General features: G+C 41.1%; 2 protein-coding genes across 2 annotated transcripts; both read left to right on the top strand.

Annotated features, from left to right (window-relative positions):
- Positions 1-1,310: 1,310 nt before the first annotated feature.
- On the top strand, positions 1,311-7,211 carry yars2 (tyrosyl-tRNA synthetase 2, mitochondrial). Its single transcript, XM_039017313.1, has 5 exons — positions 1,311-2,099; positions 2,340-2,507; positions 2,856-3,011; positions 3,244-3,414; positions 6,842-7,211. The coding sequence occupies exons 1-5, from the start codon at positions 1,312-1,314 to the stop codon at positions 6,999-7,001; spliced, it is 1,443 nt and encodes a 480-aa protein (XP_038873241.1). The 5' UTR covers position 1,311; the 3' UTR covers positions 7,002-7,211.
- Positions 7,212-11,484: 4,273 nt separating this feature from the next.
- Positions 11,485-15,041, top strand: LOC120066154 (cyclin-dependent kinase inhibitor 1B-like). Its single transcript, XM_039017314.1, has 3 exons — positions 11,485-12,188; positions 12,593-12,722; positions 13,634-15,041. Exons 1-2 carry the CDS (start codon positions 11,759-11,761, stop codon positions 12,709-12,711), a joined length of 549 nt encoding a protein of 182 aa, XP_038873242.1. The 5' UTR covers positions 11,485-11,758; the 3' UTR covers positions 12,712-12,722; positions 13,634-15,041.
- Positions 15,042-23,469: the final 8,428 nt, after the last annotated feature.

Here is a 23,469-nt window from a genome sequence, read left to right on the forward strand (position 1 = left end):
CATAATGTGTCTTATTATCCTCTCAGATTGATAATGAAAAAAAGTATTTGTTTGGGTTGTGTGTTTGCCTGTTGTGTGGATATCCCATTCAAATCTCACGAATTTAAATCTAGATCATTTGGAAAATGGGAATAATGTTACAATTGACCATGTTTTCTTACCCCTCTATGTCAATGACAAAAGCCAAGTAGAGTAAAACCAAAGCAACCCCCCCACCTGCTTAGTAGTGCATTTATTTTGGGGTGAATAACAGCAAAGTTTGACCTGATTTTGATATGTCTTTGTATATTTCCATACAATGTATGTTGATTCATGATTTCGACTGGCTGATATAAAATGTCAGTGTCCTCCTGACACGTTCATTCTATTAGAGATCGAATTTCAATATTGAAACTATGTACGAACAATGTCACACAATGTATAATCTCGGAAACCCAGAACTAAAATCTTGCGCAGTTGCATCAGATGCTCGAGTTTCTGGGGGCAGATGTGTTAGAAAAGGTACTAGAACAAGTGGAAGTTTAACCCCCCCTATGCAATTTAATGCAAGTCTATGGGCCAGGTGTCCCCTCCACTCCCCTTGCAAAATCGCTGAATAAAGAGAACACAATTAAAAATACACACATTCATAATTCTTGTGCAATTTATATCTATAGGGTACATTGAGATTTTTCTTTCAGAATTTTGGGGATATCTGGCATTAGTGTGTAAATCTACACTTTAGGGTCTAACTGTACACACGCCAAATAGCCTACACGTCAATCGCCAAATGCTTTTGGGAACGGGCAGAAAAGAATCTGGGAAAGAATCAGATTTCCATCCAATTTCTTTATGCTACTACAGTAGCCCACATGTCGGATAAAACATGTCATGACAGGCCTGATGGAAACAGGTAGGCTAAACTTTCCAAATGTTGACAAAACAAAATATGCTAGACAAGGTGGAATCTTGTTGTGTTGGTAAAATGAATTATGTGAGAAATGTTGGTGGAATCGCTTGGAATGATATACTGTAATAACCATCATGCCGAAGTAAACTTGAAGTCACGTGATGACATGTTGTGTGGTCCTCCCACTACCACTCGTCGGGAAAGCATGCAGTTTACTACAGATGAAATAAATTATGAGGAACTTCACAGGGTGGTGAAAGTGCACAGTGATGTGGGTGATGCTCCTTTCAATAAAAAGGCCACAGGTCAGGAGGAACAGGCAGGATGTGGTATAGTTACACAATACACCAGATGGCGCTATATTTTTTCGGTCATACTTTAGTCCCTTTCATCTTCCTGTCCAGTGTGTCACAGTTTCCAATATGGCGGCATCCATAGCCAGGTTTTTTTCACATGTATCGTGGCATGGTTCTTGTATTATTTTTAAAAACACACTCCCATGTATAACGTTAAGGTACATGTTTCATCGCTCTGCAACAACCCAAAGTGGAATTCTTTTTTCGCTAAATAAACGGGGCATTTTGAAGGATGCTTTCCCCGAAAACGCAGCCCAAGATCAACTTCCTCAACTGCTGCAGTCTGGGTGCCAGACCGTGTACTGCGGATTCGACCCCACGGCGGACAGCCTTCACGTGGGTAATTTACTCGCTATCGTCGGGCTATTGCATTTTCGAAGCGCAGGACACAATGTCATCGCTCTAATCGGTGGTGCAACAGCACAGATAGGGGACCCAAGCGGGAAAACGAGCGAGAGAGAGCAGCTACCGTCTGGTGTAGTGGAGGACAATACAAGGGCTATCAGGGAGAGCTTGCAGCGAATCTTCACCAACCATGAACTGAATTTCCACAACGACTCTAAAAAGCTTGGCACTGTAACCCTATTGAACAATTTAGCTTGGTACAAAGACTGGAATGTGGTTGCTTTTCTGTCAGAAGTTGGCAGACGTTTCCGAATGGGGACCCTGCTCAGTAGGCACAGTGTCCAGTCCAGGCTGAAGAGTGCAGAGGGCATGAGCCTAACTGAGTTCTCTTACCAGCTGTTTCAAGCTTATGACTTCTACCACCTGAACCAGAATCATAACTGTAAGATCCAGCTGGGAGGGAGAGACCAGCTGGGCAACCTGATGTCTGGGCACGAGTTCATACACAAGTAATGTTACATCAGATTCATTGGACACACACAGAGACATTTGCAAATGTACTGACCAATTATCACATCAATTCCAGATATTGTAGCCTAACATCTGCATGGTGCATCAGACACCAGAGCGATGCTTCAAGGCCATAAATAGCCCACAGTAGTAAACATGCAATAACACACACTTGCCTCAACATTAACTGACCAGTGATGGCCTCTTTAATAACCATTGTATCAATTTCTCTGTAACAGGGTGACTGGACAGGACGTGTATGGGCTGACCATCCCACTGGTGACCAGCTCTGCGGGGGACAAGCTGGGGAAGACAGCAGGCAATGCAGTGTGGCTGAACAGGGACAAGACATCTCCGTTTGACCTCTATCAGTTCTTCCTCAGGCAGCCTGACAACAGTGTGGAATGGTAGGTGGCTGGAGACTGAGACCGCAATAGAACTGGCCCACTTATCAGAGCCTTCTATTTAGGCTTATATTGATTCTGGTATAATTTGATGGTTTGTTTGTATAGACTAGGACCACTAGGCTTAACCCGAGTCTGTGAAACCGGCCTTGGGCCCGTATTGAAGCGTCTCAGATGATGAGTGTTGATCTAGGACAAGGTCCCCCCTCTATGATTTAAAAGGCGCAACTAGATCAGCACCCCTACTCCGAGACGCTTTGTGAACATGGGACCTGGTGGTATTAGCATCTGAGTGCAGCCTATGTATGATGATGTTGGAGACTGGGTCGGGGTTGGTTGTGCTACCTGCAGGTATCTGAAGCTGTTCACCTTCCTACCCCTGGCCGAGGTGGAGAGGGTGATGGAGCAGCAGAGACAGGAGCCAGGCAAACGGCCTGCACACAAACGCCTCGCCGCCGAAATCACCAAACTGGTCCACGGCAAGGAGGGTCTGGAGAGTGCCAAAAGGTGAGGAGTGTGTCCGTGTGTGTTGTGTGAGTGCATAGGTAATTTGTGTGTCATTCATGAGGTCTCGCTTGGCACTATTAGTAATGCTGTGTGTGTGTGTGTGTGTGTGTGTGTGTGTGTGTGTGTGTGTGTGTGTGTGTGTGTGTGTGTGTGTGTGTGTGTGTGTGTGTGTGTGTGTGTGTTTGTTTGTTTGTTTGTTTGTTTGTTTGTTTGTTTGTTTCTCTCCCTCCAGGTGCACCAATGCCCTGTACCACAGTAACCTACAGGCCCTGGAGCAGATGAGCGATGCTGAGCTGCAGGAGCTCTTCAGAGAGGCCCCTTTCCATGAGCTGCTGCTGGAGCCAGGGACCACAGTACTGGATGCCTGCCGCAGGGCAGAGGCCATCCCCCAGGGGGCCAAAGGGTAGGGCTCCACCTTTACGTTCCTCTGTTCCTTATACCTGACCCGACTACCTCACACGGAGGGTCGCTCACTCTCTATTTCACTACTCGCACCTTTAGCATACGCATCATATGCATATCAACCCTCAAGGTGCGCAAACATAAGCACCATAAATATGGCATAAACTATTGTAAATGATGAATTGTATAAAGACATATTTGTGGAATTATATCCATGTAAAAATGTAAGAATAGATATTTGTTTAGATAGAGTCAAGGATATGTTTTGTATAGTTCTACAAAATCTGAGTGAAGAACGTACGCCTAAAGCCATATTTCGACACTTCCAGCCAATGACGCATCAACATTCTAACAGTCTAATAAATACAATTCATATATGCTGTCGGAAGAATAATCATTTGGTTGTGTTTATGAAGGTAACATTAGAATACTAAAAAAACTTATTTCAAAGAAAATAAACTCCTAAAAATGATACTATGTAACTCTGGGCTATAAGTTAAAACAAAAAACAACTAGTTCAAGTCCATCACAAAGAATTTCAGTATAATTTCGTTTTGGCAGGTCTAAAGAAACATTGTGGAAATAAGAAAATGTATTTTAACAAATACAGAATAGCATATTTTAAGTAGATTGTGTTACTAGTCTTCGCTTAGTAGCCAGAGCAATTCTGCCGTGGGAGTGGTCATGTGCTGAAGGCATGGACAGCGGCGTGGTCATGTGCTGAAGGCATGGACAGCGGAGTGGTCATGTGCTGAAGGCATGGACAGCGGAGTGGTCATGTGCTGAAGGCATGGACAGCGGAGTGGTCATGTGCTGAAGGCATGGACAGCGGAGTGGTCATGTGCTGAAGGCATGGACAGCGGAGTGGTCATGTGCTGAAGGCATGGACAGCGGAGTGGTCATGTGCTGAAGGCATGGACAGCGGAGTGGTCATGTGCTGAAGGCATGGACAGCGGAGTGGTCATGTGCTGAAGGCATGGACAGCGGAGCTATTCTTGGAAATAGAGTTGCACTTCTTGAATTTTAAGTTATTTGACAAAGGTAAGTGTCATAGAAACTGTAGAATATGCTCTTTCTGATACTATATATACTGAACAAAAATATAAATGCAACATGCAACAATTTCAACGATTTTACTGAGTTACAGTTCATATTTGGATTTCACATGACTGGACAGGGGAGCAGCCAAAGGTGGGCGTGGGAGGGCCAGCTAATCAGAAAGAGTATTTCCCCACAAAAGGGCTTTATTACAGACAGAAATACTTCTCAGTTTCATCAGCTGTCCGGGTGGCTGGTCTCAGATGTTCCCGCAGGTGAAGAAGCCGGATGTGGAGGTCCTAGGCTGGCGTGGTTACACTTGGTCTGCGGTTGAGGCCGATTGGACGTACTGCCAAATTCTCTAAAACAATGTTGGAGGTGGCTTATGGTAAAGAAATGAACATTCAATTATCTGGTAACAGCTCTGGTTGACATTCCTGCAGTCAGCATGCGAATTGCACGCTCCCTCAAAACTTGAGACATCTGTGGCATTGTGTTGTGTGACAAAACTGCAAATTTTAGTGGCCTTTTATTGTCCCCAGCACAAGGTGCACCTGTGTAATGATCATAATGATTAATCCGTTTCTTGATATGCCACACCTGTCAGGTGGATGGATTATCTTGGCAAAGGAGAACCCAACCCTGATAAATAGGCATAACACAAGCTCATTATACTATTGTTGTTCTAAATGAAATCAACCTCTTCACCCTCCTTATCATTCAGTTAGGCCTCATTGAAATTCGATTGTGATTCGATTGTGAGGTAACGTGCATAGAGCTGTGGTAGTCTCAAGATTCTGTCATTGACCATCAATGAACGTAAACATGTTTAGCATCTCCAGGCCTCTGCATACAAGATGCTGATGTGTGCCTTTGGAACATCTGCATTTAAAAAGTCAAATAAATCCATTTGATATACACCATCAAAATAAATATATTATTTATTTTATGCAGGTCTAAAGAAACTACATGACCAAAAGTATATGGACACCTGCTCGTCAAACATCTCATTCCAAAATCATGGGCATTAATATGGAGTTGGTCCCCCCTTTTGCTGCTACATAAGCCTCCACTCTTCTGGGAAGGCTTTCCACTAGATGTTGGAACATTGCTGTGGGGACTTGCTTCCATTCAGCCACAAGAGCATTAGTGAGATCGGGCATTGATGTTGGGCGATTAGGCCTGGCTCGCAGTCGGCGTTCCAATTCATCCCAAAGGTGTTCGATGGGGTTGAAGTCTGGGCTCTGTGCAGGCCAGTCAAGTTCTTCCACACTGATCTCGACAAACCATTTGTGTATGGACCTCGCTTTGTGCATGCTGAAACAGGAAAGGGCCTTCCCCAAACTGTTGCCACAAAGTTGGAGGCCCAGAATTGTCTAGGATGTCATTGTATGCTGTAGCGTTAAGATCTCCCTTCACTGGAACTAAGAGGCCTACGTGCCGCAGCGGTCTGCGGTCCCGTTCAGTGAGCTTGTGTGGCCTACCACTTCACGGCTGAGCCGTTGTTGCTCCTAGACATTTCCACTTCATAATAACAGCGCTTACAGTTGACCGGGGCAGCTCTAGCAGGGTAGAAATTTGACTTATTGAAGGACGGTGCCACATTGAAGGTTACTGAGCTCTTCAGTAAGGCCATTCTACTAACAATGTTTGTCTATGGAGATTGCATGGCTATACACCTGTCAGCAATGGGTGTGGCTGAAATAGCTGAATCCACTCATTTGAAGGGGATTCCACATACTTTTCTATATATAGTGTATGTTTTGTATTATTCTAAAGGTCTACTGCAACACATAGCATGTTTTTGTTTCCCTTACAATAAATGTGATAAGTTTACAAAGTAAAACGTAAAAGAGAATATTAGCCCACGAGTATCACGGTCAAGTTATTTGCTATAAACATGAGCGCCAACGCTGATAAATAGGCATAATACAAAGTCATCATTACACTATTGTTTTAAATGAAATCAACCTCTTCAACCTCCTTACCATTCAGTTAGTCCTAATTAAAATGTTAAAGTAACGCGTGCAATTATTGCCCATTTGTCATTCGTTCAGGAAGGAGAGCAGAGACACATTAGCGCCTGGCTGGGTACCAATGTCTTACAATGCATTGTCTTGGTGGGTTACGTTGGGAATAGGTGTGGGGGGATTTTTTATTTTTTAAGCTCTAAATAATTTTCTGTTTGTGATTTAAAAGTTCAGACAAATGAGCAGAAAAGTCAGGGAAAGAGCAGGACATTGCTATTTTTTGGGCCGGTTTTAATTTCTTTGCTTGTTCCTCTCACTCCCTCTATTTCTCTCTCAAAATCTTCCTTTTTTTGTCTGTCTGACTTTCAAACAGTGTTAACTGACTATTTCTGTGCTGTAATGTGTTGTGATGTGCTGCAGGTATCGCATGGTATCAGAAGGAGCCGTATGGATCAACCACAGTAAGACAGACAGCCCAGAGCAGGTACTGATCCCTGGACAGCACCTCTTGGCCAACGGACTTTCTCTCCTCAGAGTGGGCAAGAAGAACTTCCACATCATCAAGTGGCTCAATCTGTGAGTGGCACTGGGACCTTAAAACTCCTATGGACTGTTTGTGGACTGGAGGTAGGACCGCAAGCTGGGAGGCTTAGGTGAAGGGAGATGGATATTGGAAATGGACCTGTATTGTTTCAATACATCCCTGTTGGTGTCTGAGGGGATGTAGTGCACTCTATATGTGTGGATTGAATGATGCTGTAAGATGTGGTATTAAATATATTTGTTAGAAGGCTTTTGTCTTGTTAGTTGTATGTTACATACTGTGTCCGTAAACTGTTTTATTTTTGTGATCATTAGATATTAGATAGCAGATTTGCCTACTATTGAATTTCACCACTAGGTGTCAGTATCGTCTTCTCTTTCAATGAGGACCGGGAAAAGCCTCCTTTAGCAAGCCTGAAGCAAAGCTCGGTTGTAAGACCCTAGTTACATCCAGGAATTAAAATTCAATGGGAGAAATATCTTACAGCTAAAATAAATGATAATTCTAAATAAAAAAATGACAATAGGAATAGGAAACATGGGAAGTATATTTCCTGAAGAAAATGTGCTTGCTAGCTTGTTTTGAAGTATTTATGGTTTTGAAATAAGTTATAGTAGTGGTACTGACTAATGGTGCGTGGGTCAGCTGTTTGTTCACCTGCACCCGCCCGCAATTGCTAATAACCCATCTGCAACCGCCCGACTATATGTGATGAAATAAGATGTAGAAAATGCGCTAAAGGCAGCAGAACGATTTTTGACAATGGGTGCAGAATTTTTGGGGGGCTGATTTTGATATGTTTCTGCTTATAATTTCCGACATATTGGTAGTTTATTTGTTAGTCATGATTCTGCTTATAATTTCCAACATATTTGTAGGCTGTTTGTTAGTCAACTTGCCAATAATTAGATGCATGTAGCTTCGCTTCTGTCATTATATGTTTCCCTAAAAGACTACATAAAGCCTTGCTCACCAGAATAATGTCATAGATCCCTAGAGTGAATGCTTCAATCTAGTTGACATCAGTAATATTTTCTCTGTCTTCTTTCTCAGAGCAAATACGTTTAGGGACTGGGGAGAAAATTCAATAACGCAAAAAATATATATAATCTGTGCAAAATGTCCAAATGACATCAGTTTGACCGGTTGTAAGGAAAAAGAAAGCTGTGAAAATGACCCAAAGTGTTTCTGATAATATTTCAGTTTGGCTTCGATGCATATTTTATGTGTTTGAAATACTATCAGCTTTTATGTTGCTCTTATGATGAAGACAGCACCTCTACAGATCTATCTAACTGAGCAATGCATTCTATCAAAATGCAGAAAGAAAGAAATCATATTTCTCCACTCCTGTTCCTAAGTCCAAATTTTGCCTACATTTGGTGTATAATTTTACTGCAAGAAATGCTTCATTCTGCCGGCATTATTATTAAGGATATGTGAGAGGTTAAAGACTTAGAGTCAGTGTCCAGATTTCAGTTTCCATTTAACCCATCTGAACAGGAGACTACAGTTCCCTTGACCTGCCATAGGCCTATTTGAAGTCCCGTCTTGTGACTGTCGGATTTGTACAGCGCCTCACAATCATCACACACATCATCCTCTTTTACCACTTCACTAGATCTTTTCCAAACATGACTTTTCTGGCCCTCCCTTCTCTTTATTTTCAACTCTCCTTTCACAGCTTTGGTCTTATTGAATTAAACTTCAACAATGTCATTTCTGCCTCCGTGGATTGACATGAACTTTTTCTGCCCGTTCCCAAAAGCATTATTTGGCGATTGGCTGTGTAGGCTATTTGGCGCATACAGTTAAGTCCTAAAGCTTAGGTTTATGCACTAATACCAGATAGCCTAAAATAATGACAGAAAACCTCAATGTAGCCTATATAAATTGCACAAGAATTATACATTTTATGGATTTTTTAAGGTATTGTTTCTCTTTGTTCAACCCGCCCGCCACGCACCCACCCTTCAGCCACACAATATTTAGTGACCCAAACCCGTCCGCCATGCGGATTATGAGTCAACCCGCCCATCACTAGTTGTGACTCCAGTAGTAATGGTGGTGACTGGTTATAGTTGGAAAAGTATGTATATGGAAAGATTGATTGAATGGATAGCCTGAACATGGTGTCTAGCTTGAACGGTTCAATATTTACTCAGCGTTTCACCTAGGATGCCTTTCAGTGGCAAGGGGGGGGTTTATTTGGTTGTTATTAAAATAAGCTGTTAATGTGTTTCAACACATGCTTTCTGTTTATATAGTTGTAACAAAGGCACTCCACAAATAAAATTGATTGAACACTTGAATTTTGGTGTTTTTAGTTTTACAGTAACATAAACTAATGAAAATGCTATTGTTATACATTAAAAAAAAATCTTATTCTAATGTTACCTAAGCTCTTATAAACACAACCAAATTATTATTTTTGCAATAGCATATATGACATGTATTAATTACACTGTTAGAATGTTGCAGTCAGAATGACTGCTTATTAGCTTGAAGGGGGGGTCCCTCTAGACCCAGCAGTTCTAGTGTTAAATGGTTCAAGAGGAGTTGAGTTGCCAAATTTTCCCCATGTAAGTCTATAGCCCTTTTATTGCCATTGAAGTGCATTGGGAGCTCATTTAAATATTGTTGTAGTACAAAAAAGTATAGATGCTGTAAAAAATATTTTTGAATTTTCTCAAGGAAAGTTGGGGTGGTCTGCACGTTTGAAAGTTGGTTTGTGTTTATAGCTTATACGGTAACAGAATTTACACACATCTAAGCTGATTAAAGGATAGAGGAATTAAATAATGAATGTATGAAGTGTTTCCATCATCCTGAAGTTGGTTTGGAGTTTCTAGCTTGAGTGGTTAGAAAGCAGTGGCACTGTGAATACTGTCTACCTCTTATGGTCACCGTTTATATACCTCACTACGTATAATATACCTCACTACGTATAATATACCTCACTAGGTATTGAGTGGTTAGAAAGCAGTGGCACTGTGAATACTGTCTACCTCTTATGGTCACCGTTTATATACCTCACTACGTATAATATACCTCACTACGTATAATATACCTCACTACATATTGAGTGGTTAGAAAGCAGTGGCACTGTGAATACTGTCTACCTCTTATGGTCACCGTTTATATACCTCACTACGTATAATATACCTCACTACATATTGAGTGGTTAGAAAGCAGTGGCACTGTGAATACTGTCTACCTCTTATGGTCACCGTTTATATACCTCACTACGTATAATATACCTCACTACATATTGAGTGGTTAGAAAGCAGTGGCACTGTGAATACTGTCTACCTCTTATGGTCACCGTTGACTCTCATGTTAATATTGCACATTTTAAATCAGAATAGTTCAAAAGGTGTAAATGGTATCAAAAAGCCTTTGACAACCAATCTAAGTAAGGTCAGTCTGAATGTTGTTTTTGGTGTTAATAGATTAAACGGTTCAAGAAGAGATGCGCAGCCAAATTGTATCATTTTTAACATTGAAGTCTATGGCCCTTTGATTTCCATGAAAGATTTTTTTCAAGCAATGTAAGTTGGGGCTGTCTGCACATTTGAAAGTTGGTTTCTTGTTAATATCTTAAATTGTTTCAGCTCTAAAGAGGGCGGAATACATGTAATGAGTAGAAGTATGTAAGAAATCCAGTGTCCTGCCTTCAGCATGCACACTAATTAAAAATAAGTGTACATTTGTCACATTGTACTGCCAAGTCTGTCTCTATTGCAGATGGCAAAGAAGTTATTGATGGTTTGATTATTTTTTCAAAATTGTCTGGTTTCGATATATTGCAGATAAGATTGTTTTCCCAATGAGAGATGCTTGCCACTACTGTGATACCCATCCCTTTTGCTGAGGTGACCACTGGTGACTTTGACTTAGCCCAGATAAGTAAATATTCTCATCTAAATCGTGGAGAGAAATAAGTCATCGCCGTGTAAAATAATTAAAATGTTCAGATTTGTAGAATGCTTGACATATGACAATGGAAGTGTACCTACCTCATGCAACAAGTTGCTTCACACTGACTTGTGTATTTTCAAACGTTTCAAATCATTAAGGTTGTATTACAATCTCCACATGTATTGAAAAACAATTAGAATTCTATAATTCACAAATAAAATTAGATTTCCCCTGTATATTTATTGTTACATTTTGGTGCTGAAAAACTCTGACACAGAGATAGACCACATTGCCATTCAAATATTCTCTCAACACGACGGTTTGTTTACTATACTGTTTACTGTATACTGTATACTGTTTACGTTTCATTATTATGCCCTTTATTTCGTTACATCCACTGCTACAATGTTACAGATGCCTATTGTGATTACAGCAGGTTTCATGAAGTTTAAGTAACGTATTGAAGAAAGCCTTTGTAGCGTGTAGATAACCGTAAGGGAAATGGGCGGGTCTATACTCTTTAACCAATGAATGCCCTTCTTCGTTTTAAATTGCTCTCTGTGTCAATCATTTCTAGCCCAGTCAGCCTCCCTCAATCGCCATATTGGGTGCTGAAAAGGTTTGTCTGTTGTTTCTTCTCTCTTACTACGAGACGAAATTGACAGGAGTGGCTTCAGTTACGGCACTTTGTTTTGATGGTCTGTCGAGACTACTTTAGCTCACATTGCCATATTGGAAGTTAGCGTTTCTTTACAGACCTATGCATGCGTTTGTGTTGATCAGCCGATTTACTCTTGTTTTGGATCGCGGTGAGCAAGGAGGAAATACGCATTTTTAAGTGTTCTATTTGGACGTTCTTTGATTCTCGGAAAATGTCAAATGTTCGTGTTTCAAATGGGAGCCCTACATTTGAAAGGACCGATGCTCGGTTTTCGGATCACCCCAAACCGTCAGCCTGCAGAAACCTTTTCGGCCCGGTGGATCACGAAGAGTTAAGGAGGGATTTAAAGGGACATTTGCAAGAGATTGAAGAGACGTCCTCAGCGAAATGGAACTTCGATTTTTCAAGTCAAACACCCCTATTAAACGGGAGATTCGAATGGGAATTAGTGGATAGTAAAGACATTCCACGTTTCTACAGCAGAACTCAACGATCGGCAAAGGGCCTTTGCCCCTCTGGGAATAATAATGTGGATCTTAATGGGAATAGTTGTGCGACTCCACCGCAGCCCTCTGAAAACACAGAAAGGTCGGAGAGCAAAGAGCAGTGCACCGGGCAGAGAAAAAGACCAGCCTGCCATGGTACGCGTTTATGAATAATGATGATAAATTCTAATCATGATGTCAGTCTGGCTGCTTTGTCTTTCTGCCTTCTGGCTACTTTTCCGGTGCTGGCTCATTCGCTGATGTAATTTTGTATCAGCCAGGCTCGACGTAACCTTATAGTAGACTGTTTGTTTGCTACATGGTCGAAAGTTACCAGTTAGATGGCCCACTGTTAGTTATTCTAAATAAAAGCGTTACTGCAATTTATTAGCATCGTTTTCACTAGGCTTTACCGGTAGCACATGACTGTCAAATTGTGAAGACATGGAATCTGATAAGCAAATCACTAAAGATAATAATAAAGTAACGCCCTACGCTATTCGCAATACTTCATTTTCGAGAATATCATTTTGACCTAACTTTTATTATTTCTCTTCCAGACCCCTCGTCCCAAAATAAAAGGTCACACAACAGTTCGGATGAAGTTCCTCGTTGCCCAGCCTTGGCGCATTCTGTAGAAAATACACCCAGGAAAACCAGTCCCAGGACTCAAACGTGAAGATGACAAAGGTGAGTAACTTGTCTGATACAACAGGACAGAAGGACTATGGTCTCTTGGAGCTTGCAATATGCTGGAGTTTCTTTTATTTCTAGCTCAGGCGACTAGTTTCATAGCCCGTTAGATATTGTCTGGCTTTAGTGAGATGGACTATACTGTTCTGGAACTCACCCAATATATTGGCAATTTTTTTGCAGGGTGTGTAAAGCTGTTCAAGTTGGGTTTTGTGAAGAGAGACATCACTTGACGTGTATTCCTGTAAGCTTTTAAGACCTGCTGTCTAAATAATATGTTAAGCAGTTGGGAATTTCCCACGTTATGCGCAATTGCCAAGTGACTATACGCTTTAATGAAGCTCGAAATGCATAATGAACTATATCGTGACGTTCAATGCGGTCTAGTAAAGGGTTAAAGTCCAAGAGGCTACACATAGGCAACGTTTACTACAACCATTGCCACGGTGAGGTTGAGCTTCCGACGAAACTGTAAACAAGTCTCAGAACAACACTATAGTAAAACGTCAGCAACCACTGCCCTCACGAGAGGGAGAAGAGGCTGGTCTCCTCATAGTGCCTTATGCACGCTAGGCCCCTCTCAAAACATCTGTCCATTCTAGTGAATGAAAGCACAGTAGCCTATCAACGTTTTTTAATAGGCCTAAAGTTTTAATGAAACTTTAAATAAAGTGTGTGTTGGAGAGAACAAATTATAATTTGGAAAGTGAAAGTATTCTGGTGAGTCTTGGTGCTTTGAATGAGTCTGTAGGGTGTCTTTTTGACTTCAATATTTCTCTTTAGGTTTCTTAGAAATGTATTGTCATGTCAAAACTACAAGTTTTTTATGCATTTGTATGTAATCATGTTCACGGTTGTACATTAGAGCTGATCTCACAACTTTTTTTTTTCTTTTTTTTTCTCTGCAGAGCTGAAGCCGTATTTCCCCTTTTGTCATCAAAAGCCTCAGTGTTGGTTGATTTTTGAAGAGGAACTACAAAGAAAACGAAACATATCAATTCTCCTGAAGGATGGGGACGCTGTGCAAGCACTGAATATAAACACTAAAGTTCTGGCACTCATAAAGTTACTGCCTCTAAAAGCAGTCAATGTAGCAGTGTGCAATTAGGTTTAACTTTTTTGCTCATTTTTTTTTTTACTACCTGTGTATATATTTCTCTTCATATGTAGCACATAAAACGTATTGTTTTTTTAAAAAATCCTTTATGTAAAAGGCGTGAATTTGATTTGACTTGAAGAATTGCAGTGTAGTTTTGTTTTCAAAATGCTGTGTATCTTAAGGCAGTGAGTGTAACCTGTTGAAGTATAATAAATCTGCTCCATTGAGAAAATTATTATGGTTTAAATAATTGTTCCTCATCAATATAGATCTTCATAGGTCATCCCTGTATGTAAGGAGAGAAGGACGGTACTTAATGTGTGGCCTTGTTGTTTTTTTAAGGTCATTTAAGTGTCACTCAACCTGGGTTCTCATCCACCCCACAAACTATTTCTGTTATGACAAAAAAAGAGATCTGAAGTCAGCCAATATTTTTTGTATTTTGAGAGATTCCGGAATATCACATTTTTCCTACTCACCGTTTTTGAAAGTGTAGCCAATTGTATTTGAAGTTGTGGGAGGTTATCATTTGCTGAAGGATAGTCTATGTTAACTGTACTGGTTGTATGAATCGACTGTATCCTCTCCCTGACATGCTCAAATATGTCTTCGTTAGTTTAACGGTTATGTTACTTTTAATGAGGCGTTTCCATATGGGTGGAATAATGCCCTACAATACCAAATACCTGGTTGCTTCAATATGGCTGTCGACGCTTTCACCTACCACCAGGTTGCCTTGACATTGTACTCCTGCGTGATTAAGAAAGGTAATAGAATTTGTTCACCCCCCTCTTCTCCATGACATTGTTAGACTGCTGACCATGCAAATGTAGCTTCGAAAATAACTTATTTCACCCAGTTACAATCAGCCTTTGTTCAGAGGCTAAGAATTGTCACACAAAAAAGCAGTCACTGCCTGTTTATTTCGTGTAAATCTTTGAAGTGTACATAACTGTGTAAAAACACTGAGAAATTATACTAACTTATTTATGTCAGGCTTTTTTAAATGTAGAATAAAATGGGGTTTTGATTACGGTTATCCAAAGTGGCATTTACATTATACTTTTTTTTTTTTTTGTAAAAGCGTATTTTTGCTAGTTTTTATTTTATCAAATAAGGTTGCAACCTGAGCCTGATAAAAAAATATTTGATGTGCATTTTGTATTGTGTGGTTATAAGATATGTTGCAATCAATTAAAACTGAGAAATTACATCTATCTGATTTGTTGGTCATGTTTGCACTGTTGATAGGAATGCTCTCCAGCCTACTCACACGGTCTCTCTCAGCCAGTAGTATACAAATGTTATTCTATTTAGATTACACTCATATCTATATTCCTTTGCTTCATAACTTGTTTCATATAGCCTATTTGTGAATCACAAGTAAAAATGCCTCAGGGCCCTGCTTTTAGGCATAAGAAAAGAACCGATTGCTGTGATTGTTATACCTCAGTTCTCTCCATATTCACTGCTTTTAGTAGGATTTTAGACCATTTACAATTTTGGAATTAAGTCAAAGGCATGCAAAGATTTAACTCGATAAAAACGTATTTTTGTGGTTCTAGTGATTTTCATAGGATTTATGATTAGATACAGTATTTCAGTAAATTAAATTAGCGTTTTTATCAATTGGTGTATTCTCTTCGGCTCGAGGACAAACTGGAACCAAACTGTGCGTATTGAGTACCATTTGGCACATTACGTTTGCATGTTTGAAGCTTGATGTAGCACGTAATAGGATCCGGTAAATACAAACGATGTTCTTGCTACTACTACGGTTACAAATACAGGCTATTTCGAATTATTTTAGCATGTGTTCAAAATCAACTGTGCCACGGCTGCCGCCGTCTGCGCAGTGACACTCCCAATATGATGAAATCGTGTAGTATTTAAAAAAAAAAAGCCTGGTGATTGACGTTTGGGTCCTCCAATCCGGTTATGTCTAAGGAAAACACACCGCTGTTGCATCCAGTTACATTTGTCTAATGGCATGTTTGAAACGATTCACTTTTATGCCGTCTACACGGGTCCACATTTGAAATACGCAAGTTAGTCTTAGTGCACGCGTTTTTTGTTATATTTAATCTCAGAGTGCATAAGTATAGCCGATAACCAATTAGTACTTTAAATGTATTCATACAGATGTTTTAACTGTAGTTTGACTTTGAATGAATTATAGAAAAATGCATGTAGAAAAAAGTATGTAGAAATATCCGTTGAATAAAGCAACAACCCTATATGATGTCTATATATATATCATGTTACTGATGTCTTTATATATTAAAGCTATACAAACAATATTTTGATGTAGATTGTTCATTTGCCTTATTTTGTAGCCTATTAGGTAATTAGTTTAAATGAAAAATATGAGTTTCCTCTGTTTTGTCATGAAGGGACAATGGCATATATTTATTTTCACTTTTTACACCAGAATTATGTTTTGTCCTAGATGTTTTACTGGGCTACTTGAAATACAATTTCAGCCCTATTTGGAGAGTTGTTTGCAACAATTTATAGGCCTACTATATTTTACAACTATAAAATGTAGCCTACATTTTCAAACAATATATTCGCCTACACAAATAGCATAGAAACATTTTATAGAATCAATTTTGAAAATATATCTGGTTCCCAAATCCTTTTAATATTTTCTATTTTTTAAAGAATCTATTTTGGAAATCATCAGTGACATTGTAAAGATTAGCAGCAAAGCAATAAAAACATGTTCACAGTGATATTTGAAAATCTATTGCATAATTTGTCATGCATTTGTCAAGATGCACACCTGTGCCATTTCTCACCAAATTCCATCTGATCAGTTCCATGGCAATTTAAGACCTTGACCTTGTGGAGTGGTCAATTCAATCCATTAGTCTGATTCACACACGCGCATGTACCAACCATCCACTACAATTCTAAAAAGGTTTATTTTTAAAGAGGATATTGAGTGTTGAGTTGGTAAAGAGCTCCTTCCTCTCCTTACCCTACTATAGCCTGAGAGCACCAGAAAGCAGGATGCATCAGGAAGACACCTGCGGCAGCAGCAGCTCTTAGTGGGTTCCTGATTCATTCTGAAGTGTGCAGGTGGGTAACCTTAGCTCTGCTGTTCACCCCCACTCAGAGCTGGGTCCATTGTCCATGTGTGTGTGGCTTTGTGCGGAAGGCCATTGTGAGGGGTGGGCGCTTGGCACTGTTGTGTCTGGGGCTCCCAGTCAGACAAAAGGGCCCGTCTAGGAGCCTCCGCAGTGCTCCGCCCTGCCGGCCTGAAATACTGGAGAGGAGGAGGAGGAGGAGGAAGTGCTATCTGCAGTCTGAGAATACCACACTAAGAGTATCACTGGGGCACGGAGGGATGATTTGTGTCATTAAGTCATAATGGCATGGACAGAGGTCAAGGTCAATGTTAGGTTATTCGTGCCAAACATTGAGTACACTAATTTGTTGGTTCATTCAAAACAGGAGCCCCTCTGTTTTTATAATGCTCACCAGGAATTCTGTCAGGCAATGCTGTTTTTTTTCTGTATAATTAATTTCTCTATAACTAAATGGTAAGTTTGACCACACAGGCAATCCTGGTTATTCTCCAGAGGCCCAACCAACAGTTGGACTGGAAATGTTCAACGTGAAAGTAGCCTACACTGTTATTACATTGTTATTATCCACGGGCACAACTTTCACTGGGGATGGGGATGGGACATTGTTGCCCCCCCCAGTTTTATCATTGGAATATGATACAAAACAAGGCAACTGTGTGCTTTAGGACCATGCGGATGCCTCCGAGCGGTCGGGTAGGCTGTTGGGAGTGTTTATCCGACAGGATAAAAAAAATGTTTATGTCCCCCCCACTTCTCAAACCAAAGCTGCTCCCCTGTTGTTTGTGCTTTTACCAGCAACATCTCAGTTTTGACAAAGACAGTAATCCAATGAGCCATAGACAAGACTATGGAGGCCAAAGAATATAGTCCATAATTTTTAAGTCCCAACTTTCAGCAAAGGCCCTTTGCTATCTCCTTGAAGTGTTTCAAATGCAAACATAAAACAACGCATGTTTCTCTACTTTATCCTTATTCACTCTGACCACCATAAAGAAAACCGCTATGAAGTTGAGAATATTCCAGAACATTTCTTTGTCTCAGTTTTATATGTGCCAAGCCAGACAGAGACTGAATTCACACTTCCTAGTTATATCAACAGCAACAGGTTATCTTTTCCTGTTAACCGCATCAGTACTTAATATAAAACCACTAGTTCCTCCCCATGTTTCCTGAATTGGCCACAACCAACGTCATAACCCAATCCCCTGGCACCATCTCCTACGGGGGAAGAGCGCCCACAAACAAACACCTGCCTGTGTTCCCTCTTCTCTGACAAATACAGCACAATGATGGCCAATGAATAGTTGGAGATGAATGATTGGAGAGGGTGGAGAGAGAGGGGTGAATTCTGTGTAGAGATGAGAGATGTGATGCTGCGTAGCATCAAATGATAGATGTACAGATGTGTCTATGGCATGTTTAGTTTTTGTGGGGGAGCTAATGGTTAGGCCCTAATGCTCATTAAACGAGCGCACCTGCAGCCTATCAAAGAGCCTTTATCTGTTATCGGCGCAAATCTGCTCAAGTACGCAGATAGAACCGCGAAATCAAGCGAGGCAAGGCACACTCTGTCCCTCTCCTAAGTACCTCCTACCCCATGATCAGTATGTCTGTGGTAGGGGAGAGTAGGGTAAGTTGAGCCATTTTATACATTCAGCATCACTCCATCAAGGGAAATATAGAATTCTTTCCAACAAAGATATCTACATACAGTATACACTCACCGACCAGTTTATTAGGTACACCACCCCGCTCCGACGTACAGATGAGTCACGTGGCTGTGTCTTGCTATATAAAACAGGCAGACAGTCATCGAGGCATTCAGTTACTGTTGGATTGAACGTTAGAATGGGCAAAATTTGTGACCTAATCGACTTTGAGCGTGGTACGATCGTCGGTGCCAGGCGAGTCAGATCCGGTATCTCAGAAACTTCCACCCTCCACTTTTTACACACAACTTATCTCAGAACACCCAACTTGTCGATCCTTGTCACAGATGGGCTATTGCAGCATACGACCACAACGGGTTCCACTCCTATCTGCTAAAAACAAGAAGAAGCAGCTCCAATAAGCACATGATCACCAACACTGGACAATTGAGGAGTGGAAAAATATTGCCTGGAACATGACAGCGAGTTCAGTTTACTTGAGTGGCCTGGTCAGTCCCCAGACCTCAACCCAATAGAGCATCTTTGGGAATAGATGGAACGGGTTGTTCGCAGCATGAGTGTACCGCCGTCCAATCTGCAGCAACTGCGTGATGCTATTGCGTCAGCATGGACCAACATCCCTGTGGAACATTTCCGACACCTTGTAGAATGCCCCAAAGAATCCAGGATGTTCTGAAGGCAAAGGACAAAAAAAAAGTGGCCTCTTGGCATAACTTACCCCCGGTAAGGGTGTGAGTTGAGCCGCGGGACAGGGTAAGTTAAGTCGCCTACACATTTCTGTACTGAATGAAATATTACCACTACTTTTTTAAAACCATGTCTATCTTTATTTCCCAAACACAATTCAACACAATCACAATCACCTTTTTGTATTTTAATCATTTTAAGTATCTTTTATCACAGGCTTAAACGCCTAACAACACTATGTAGTTTAAAAAAACTTTTAACATAGTCCAGGCCCTGTTGTTAACTCATATCCCAGCGATAATGCCTTGCAACTTGCCATGGGCGCAAACATTGGCTCAACTTACCTCATGGTTATTAGCTCAACTTACCCCAAGGCAAGCATTTTGCTATATTAGCCCACACAGCTACAAGGATGCACTTTCATGCTAGGTTTAGGACAACATATTGAAGCGTATAGAGACCCCAACTGATGTATAGAACAATCTTAAAAGTATCTACTTTGGTTTAGATTCAAGTATCATTAAACCTTTAACACAACCATTTCATTTGACTTGGTGAAAAGACATTTTTTGGACCCAACTTACCACTTTTTCCATGTGGTTTCTTCCTTCACAGACTCCCTGAAATGAATATTTTGTCAAATTATGATTTTTTTATATGGTTTCCTAGAAACAAGCGTGGCTCAATTTACCCCTTTGGCTCCTCTTACCCCACTCTCCCCTACCTAGCCCAATCTAGTCAGGAATGTCTTACGGATGCATTCAGATGCTTTTGGCATGAAAACAGGGCCTCAAACATCTGTGCAGTGTAGATAGACAACAGAGTGCTGACAGACAGGGATTGGAGGGAGCTGAGAGCTAAAGAAGTGCCATACTCATGGATGTGATCAGGTGTGATGACCTGCAGATGGCTGCTAGAGAGGAGGACCACACTGATACAACCAGCTGTTCTACAGCTACAGATATGAGATGTTTCAACAGATTGCAGTCAGAGGAATTACTTGTACAGCAGGAAATGGGGTGGGATGGGGAGTGTAATGGTCACAATGGAGATGTTCCACACAGCGAATAGAGCAGAAGCAGTAAGATGCTCAACTACTTTATTACTATGCTGTATCATTTTGTTGTTGAAGATAAATATTAATCTTGCTTAGCTAATCTTTTGTTTACCGAGAATGATGATGACACAGGGTGTGGTGGTGTGTGTCACGTCATTTCACTATGATTATGCAACAACAAAAAAGTGGATGTGGCAATCATTCCTGTCAGTCAAATTACATGTTACAACATAATGCTATTACACAGTAGTAGTAGTAGTAGTAGCAGTAGTTGCTGTCAACATGTTCCAGATAGGAAATTGATCTGTAGCGTAGTTTTAACATTTTAACATAAGCAAGAAAATGTTAAGAATATTGAGATGTTGAATACATAAATACATGAACAAGCAGGATTCAAATGAAATGATATGATGAGAAGAAACATCCAGGAAGCGTTTAATATTAGTCATAACGAAACTGATACACCAATAAATAAATTACCTCACATCTGGCATATGCACAGAGGGAAATATCACACTAAACAGCCACTCTCTCTCCCCTAAAAACCACTGCCAATCTGTTTTGTGGAATTTCTTGAAACTGCAACAAAACACAGTTGAGTTTTCCTTTGATCAATCAAGCAGCCCATAACTCCAGCTGATTCGGGCTCTCACCGAGGCAGCACGTCAGAAGATACTAGAGCTTTCTCTCACACAGCTGCAGAACTCAGAGGGAGGTTTTTCTTTTCTCCATGCAGGTCTCTTGCTTCTTCATGTCCCTAGGAGCCTCAGCAGGCCTGAACCGTGGCTCAGTGGGGCTCAGAAGAGATGGCTGCTGTAGTGAGGAATGAGCATGTTCTCAAGTACACAGCATGAGGAGGAAAACAGTCCTCTCTCCTCTTGTCAGGCTCTTTGTCAGGGCCAGCCATGCAGAGACTTAGAGATATGACCAACGGACACACAGGGACTCCAATATTTACTCTGTTATGTGTTGGCAGCAATGTGTATATAGACTTTTTAAAGTAATGTTAACATGAGAAGGTACGTCAAACATGAAGGTAGTGCTTGCAGAATAACCCTTGTATTTTTCTTGGCTATTGTATGACAATGTGTGGTGTGACATAACACCATGCCCTTTCCAAGCCATGTTCTCTCCCCTCCTCTCCTCTGCGGCCCTACTCGGCCTCTGTCTCCACAGTAGCCCTTAGCTGCAGCTGTACTCCATGCCTCACGTACTGCTCTGGCTGGCCAAACCCCACCGCACCACTGAAGTCCTTCCAGTTCCAGCCAGGAATCTCAGCCTGTCTGGGGGAAAAGTCCCCAATACTGTGACCTACATAAGCAATGGACAGCCTCTCTGTCCTCTGGCCTCTTTACATAACATGTGTGCACCACCCCTTACTTCCTTTCCTCGTCCTTCTCCTCCTGATCCTCAGCAGCTGCTGCTGCTGTTGGCTTACTTGGCCAGTCTTGGGTGGGGTTGTTGCGGACGGCCGGCTTGCCCTGGCATGGACATGAAGCAGAGCAGCGTGGGGCATTCCAGAGGAGCGTAGACTAGAGGGATCTTGAGATCTAGTTGTTGTTGGCTGTTGAACTTACTTACCCTGGTCACTGGTCAGTGGATAGGTTGAAACAACCACACCAGACATATGGTCCAAGGGAAATCTCAGAGGGCAAAGGTCACCGATGGTCAAACTAACCCTGTAACCTCTTGGTGATTCCTCTCCCAGGGGTGATGTAGCAACTACCTATACCAACCACACCAGAGGTCAGAGGTCGTGCACTGTATTGTCTCTTCTTTTAAATGGTTACATTCAAAGACAATATCCGGTGCTCTACGGAAGGGGGCTAGGGTGAGGTAGGCCTCTGGAAGTTGCAGTGGGTCAAAGGCCAGGGTCCCTAAGGACAGTACTTACTGCTGTCTGCTTGACGACACAGTACTACTTTGAATGGTATATGCTATTTTTATTCCACTGTGATTGATTTTTTTTAGAATTAATGAAATTGTACTCCACTGGCTTTGAATGACATTTATATATATTTGATGGAGCCCTTTGCAAAAAGTGGGTGAGGGGATTTTGAATGGGGATTTGAATTATGCTTGAACACTAACTGACAGTGGCTGAGGAGCCACAGTAGCAGCAACAACAACTGTCTTGAACCCAACTATTGCCCTTCGCTATTTAGGGACTCTCGATGGAGTGGCTAGCATCAGCTGCTGCTGACACTGTTTATGTCCCTCTCTGACACACACATATGCACACGTATGCACACACGCATGCACACATACACACACACACACACACACATATCTCACCCACACACAAAAAACACACACCTGTTCACCGGTATCTGCTTTCTGCGTTGTTGGGCCTGCATGGGGCCATCAGGCTTCTGCAAGGCCCCTCAAGGTGCCCAGTCTTAAATACCATATTCCAGGTCTCCACTGTTCTCAGTCCAGCCTAATAAGCATAAGGAGATCTCCCCTACAATATAAGGTTAGTGAAGACTACATGACTACACAGGAAAGACAATTAGAAAGGAATGCATGGGAATTAAATTAAAACTGGTTCATCGCCACAGTATACTTCACCTGATAACCCATCGAGATGTACAGTACCAGTCAAAAGTTTGGACACACCTACTTAATCATGGATTTTTCTTTATTTGTACTATTTTCTACATTGTAGAATAATAGTGAAGACATCAAAACTATGAAATAACACATATGGAACCATGTAGAAACCAAAAAAGTGTTAAACAAATCAAAATATATTTTATATTTGAGATTCTTCAAAGTAGTCATCCTTTGCCTTGATAACAGCTTTGCACACTCTTGGCATTCTCTCAACCAGCTTCATCAGGTAGTCACCTGGAATGCATTTCAATTTACAGGTGTGTCTTGTTAAAAGATAATTTGCGGAATTTCTTTCCTTCTTAATGTGTTTGAGCCAATCAGTTGTGTTGTCACAAGGTAGGGGTGGTATACAGAAGATAGCCCTATTTGATAAAAGACCAAGTCCATATTATGGCAAAAGCAGGTCAAATAAGCAAAACGACAGTCAATCATTACTTTAAGACATGAAGTTCAGTAAATATGGAAAATTTCAAGAACTTTGAAAGTTTCAACTGCAGCCGCAAAAACCATCAAGCGCTAT

This window comes from Salvelinus namaycush, chromosome 21 (genome assembly GCF_016432855.1).
Source record: "Salvelinus namaycush isolate Seneca chromosome 21, SaNama_1.0, whole genome shotgun sequence".
In the NCBI taxonomy this organism is placed as follows: domain Eukaryota; kingdom Metazoa; phylum Chordata; class Actinopteri; order Salmoniformes; family Salmonidae; genus Salvelinus; species Salvelinus namaycush.

Excerpts from the sequence above, each read along its gene's own strand:
- yars2 (XM_039017313.1), top strand. The coding sequence starts at position 1,312 with ATGGCGGCATCCATAGCCAGGTTTTTTTCACATGTATCGTGGCATGGT. Across the intron at positions 3,012-3,243 it reads GGTCTGGAGAGTGCCAAAAG|GTGCACCAATGCCCTGTACC; the intron begins GTGAGGAGTGTG and ends CTCTCCCTCCAG. Across the intron at positions 3,415-6,841 it reads ATCCCCCAGGGGGCCAAAGG|GTATCGCATGGTATCAGAAG; the intron begins GTAGGGCTCCAC and ends GATGTGCTGCAG.
- LOC120066154 (XM_039017314.1), top strand. The coding sequence starts at position 11,759 with ATGTCAAATGTTCGTGTTTCAAATGGGAGCCCTACATTTGAAAGGACC. Across the intron at positions 12,189-12,592 it reads AAAAAGACCAGCCTGCCATG|ACCCCTCGTCCCAAAATAAA; the intron begins GTACGCGTTTAT and ends TTTCTCTTCCAG.